Raw genomic sequence first — 3,189 nt, 5'->3', positions numbered from 1 at the left:
TTTTACTTTTTACAAATTTTATATTTCTTGGTGATGATTAAAAGTAGCTACCTAAAAAAATTGTTAGTTTAGTATATTTTATTGTCCCAAATTAAAACCCCACAAAAATATGGTTCCACACAAAATTCATTAATAGACAATATAAATTAATTAATATTTTTTAATTATAAATTAACATTACAAGTATTAATTATGAAATATTATTATATCTCTTAAATGGAAACTTGTTGAACCTTAAGAAGTAAGTAGTTTTTGGGCCCATTTCTACCACATTTCTCTATTTGAATATTTTATACTCTTTAAAAACTTCATACTTTGAAATAATAAAAAAAATTAGGTATTTTATTTTTAATATATATTAAAATATTATTTCCAAAAATTCTAAACATAATCTCTAAAAATAATAAAAAATTGAAAGCATTAAATTTCTTTTTGGTTATTACCGTTTCTTTCAATGATTATTTCACTAAATTGATTACAATTATAGACTAAATAAGATTAAACTTAAAACTGGCTCTTATCTACTAATATGCTGACCATAACACTTTCCTAATCATTTAGATATGAGTACCCGGAATGAAGACTCTCCTACATTCATACTCTGAAAGTTGAAAAAAGAAAACCTGTTAGCATTTTAATACTGTTATTTTTATCTGAGAATTTCGTTTTATTTATTAAATAATTTTTATTTAGTTTTAATTGTAATAAACTAATTCCAAAGTTTCTTGACATTCTTGATTCTTTTTTTTTTATAGCTGTAGGTTTTGATGACAAATCATCATAAAAAATATCCATAAATGCAATGTAATGATTAATTGAAAATGTTTTCATAAATTTTGTTCTTTTATAATTTTATCATCTATTGTTATATAGTTCTTAATATATATTTTCATATATAACTATATTTAATATATATAAGAACTATATTTAATATAAATATTTAAAATTTAATACAGCTGGAAAAATAAATAATTTTTCAGATTAAATATAACAAATAAGTGAGCTTAAGTGAATATTTATAAAAATCATATATATACATAAAACAAATAAATATGCCTTGGTAAATTTAATTTTATACTCAAAGGCTTTCTAAAGTATAAAATTTTAATTGAATTTTTCCTTGAAAAAAGGATTATAAAATTCCTTAAGGTCAAATTCAATAAAAAGTTGATTAAGTTGGTTATGATCAATGGAAAGAACATATTTAGAATGGTATAAAACCAAATTAGTAGTGAGTTGTAAATAAATATGATATATATTATCATAATTAAGTAATTATACGAAATTGAATTGTTGGATTATAATTTAAAATGAACAGGAGAAAATATTTACATTTACAGTAATTTTAGAGACTTTACAAGCACTGAAAAGGGTTAGGTAAATTTAACTTCAAGCAAAATATAACCTACATTTCATCTAGAGAGCTCCAAATTACAAAAATCCTCTGAGAGCTTGTAGTATACATGAATATAAAATATATAACTAAATTTACTGAATATATAACATAGAAAATCCTTTAAGTCTAATATCAAATCTTAAACTTAATAAATAACTCACATAGATGATAAAAAAATAACAACAATAATAATAAATGTAGATGACAAAGGAGATAAAAAAAATAGTAAAACTGACATAGAGAAAAATAATAATTGTTTAATATAATCAATTAATAAAATCAATTTTTTCATCATGTATAATTGAAACAGTTTTCACATGTTTTGTAAAATATTTCAAAATTGTGGGTTATTTAAATTTCAAGAACAGCTAATTTAATACTCGATTTAAAAAAATAGCTTGAAAATGTTTTAAACTAAAACAATAAATAAATACAGTTGGTTAGCAAAATTATAACAATAGTAAAGTAAATACATAAAATATCAACCACATAAGCAATGGAGATACTGTCAATTTATTTGTTTTAAAATAAGAACATTCAAGTAAACACAAATTGTTAACTTTTTTCAATATGAATCTATAGTAAAAGTAATAACTAAAAACATCATCAACATCATTTGTGAATAAAATAATAAAAAATATAATTAAATAACCTGTACAAATAATAGATCATGAACAATAAATTTGATTTTATAAATTATTTGAAGTTGTTATAAATTCAGCATACTGCTTTTGGCCAAAATATTGGTTTAAAAAAAACCTGAGCCTAACATTCATTAAAATAACACACATCTTGATATAACACAAGTAATTCAAAACAACAATTCAGTTGGAACATAAATAACAATTGGTAGTTAATAGGAATAAATATAAAAAAAAATAATAATAACACCTCATATGATTCTCACTTTTTAAAAATTAATAAAATCGTAAATTAAAAAATAAATTTAAAACAAACTTTTAAAGAAATTTTTTTATGCAGACTAAATAATAGTCTTTTAAAATAAATTTCAATTCTTAATGATTTTTAATTGCTTCAAAGTAGTTAAAATATACTAACGCCAATTAACAATGAAAATTCTACGCATTCATGTAATGAACATTTAATACTTCCAAAATTTTGAAACAATAATTAAAAAACATCAACTACTAAAATTGTTCAACTAATAATATCAATCAATATAATACTCATATCTGATAAAGTTGATTGTAAAATAACATTACTTGATTAAGGAAATAAATAAATATGTACTGCAGATATTGACAAAATCATACCTGGACAATCCATTGTTACGCTGATAAAATTCAATAAAAAAATGTAACAATCCCAATAGATAACTATGTCACAGTGGACAAGTGAACTGATAAAGATGAAGCCGGCTGTTACAGTGAGCTACATTCCAAAGAGGTAGCAACACCTACATTTAAACACGTTAATATAAACTTATTAGTCACTGGGGTATATCAAGTTAAAAGCTCTTGACTTCACAAAACTGATGTAGACATTGGTTAGAAATTTTTTACTTTCAATATATCTCATTTTCTATTTTATTATTATTATTAATCCTCTAATATGAATTGGTGGTTATTTATACTTTTTCTGAACTAATCGATTAATAGGACCATAACCGAGTTTTCCCAAGGTCATCCAGTTTTTTTAATTTTTTGTTCATTAACCAGTTGTTTTCGAACTAACCAGTTACCTTCAAGAAAATTAGATCTTTAAATAGAAAAGAAACTATCCAGAAAAAAAGATAAATCTGGATTTATTATATTAGTTAGTTTTGATAAAAC

General features: G+C 22.0%; 1 protein-coding gene across 2 annotated transcripts in view; it reads right to left on the bottom strand.

The window, feature by feature from the left end:
- LOC106678167 (zinc finger protein 493) overlaps window positions 1–2,781 on the bottom strand; it is an 18,063-nt gene extending 15,282 nt beyond the window's left edge. For both annotated transcript variants that reach the window (XM_014416534.2, XM_014416535.2), the window contains exon 1: window positions 2,671–2,781. In XM_014416534.2, the coding sequence (XP_014272020.1) occupies window positions 2,671–2,683 (13 nt within the window). In that variant the 5' untranslated portion in view covers window positions 2,684–2,781. The remainder of the gene's footprint in view (window positions 1–2,670) is intronic.
- Window positions 2,782–3,189: the final 408 nt, after the last annotated feature.

The sequence above is a fragment of the Halyomorpha halys genome, unplaced genomic scaffold, assembly GCF_000696795.3.
Source record: "Halyomorpha halys isolate HHAL.00 unplaced genomic scaffold, Hhal_1.1 Scaffold126.1, whole genome shotgun sequence".
In the NCBI taxonomy this organism is placed as follows: domain Eukaryota; kingdom Metazoa; phylum Arthropoda; class Insecta; order Hemiptera; family Pentatomidae; genus Halyomorpha; species Halyomorpha halys.
This window is presented reverse-complemented; position numbering and strand designations above follow the sequence as displayed.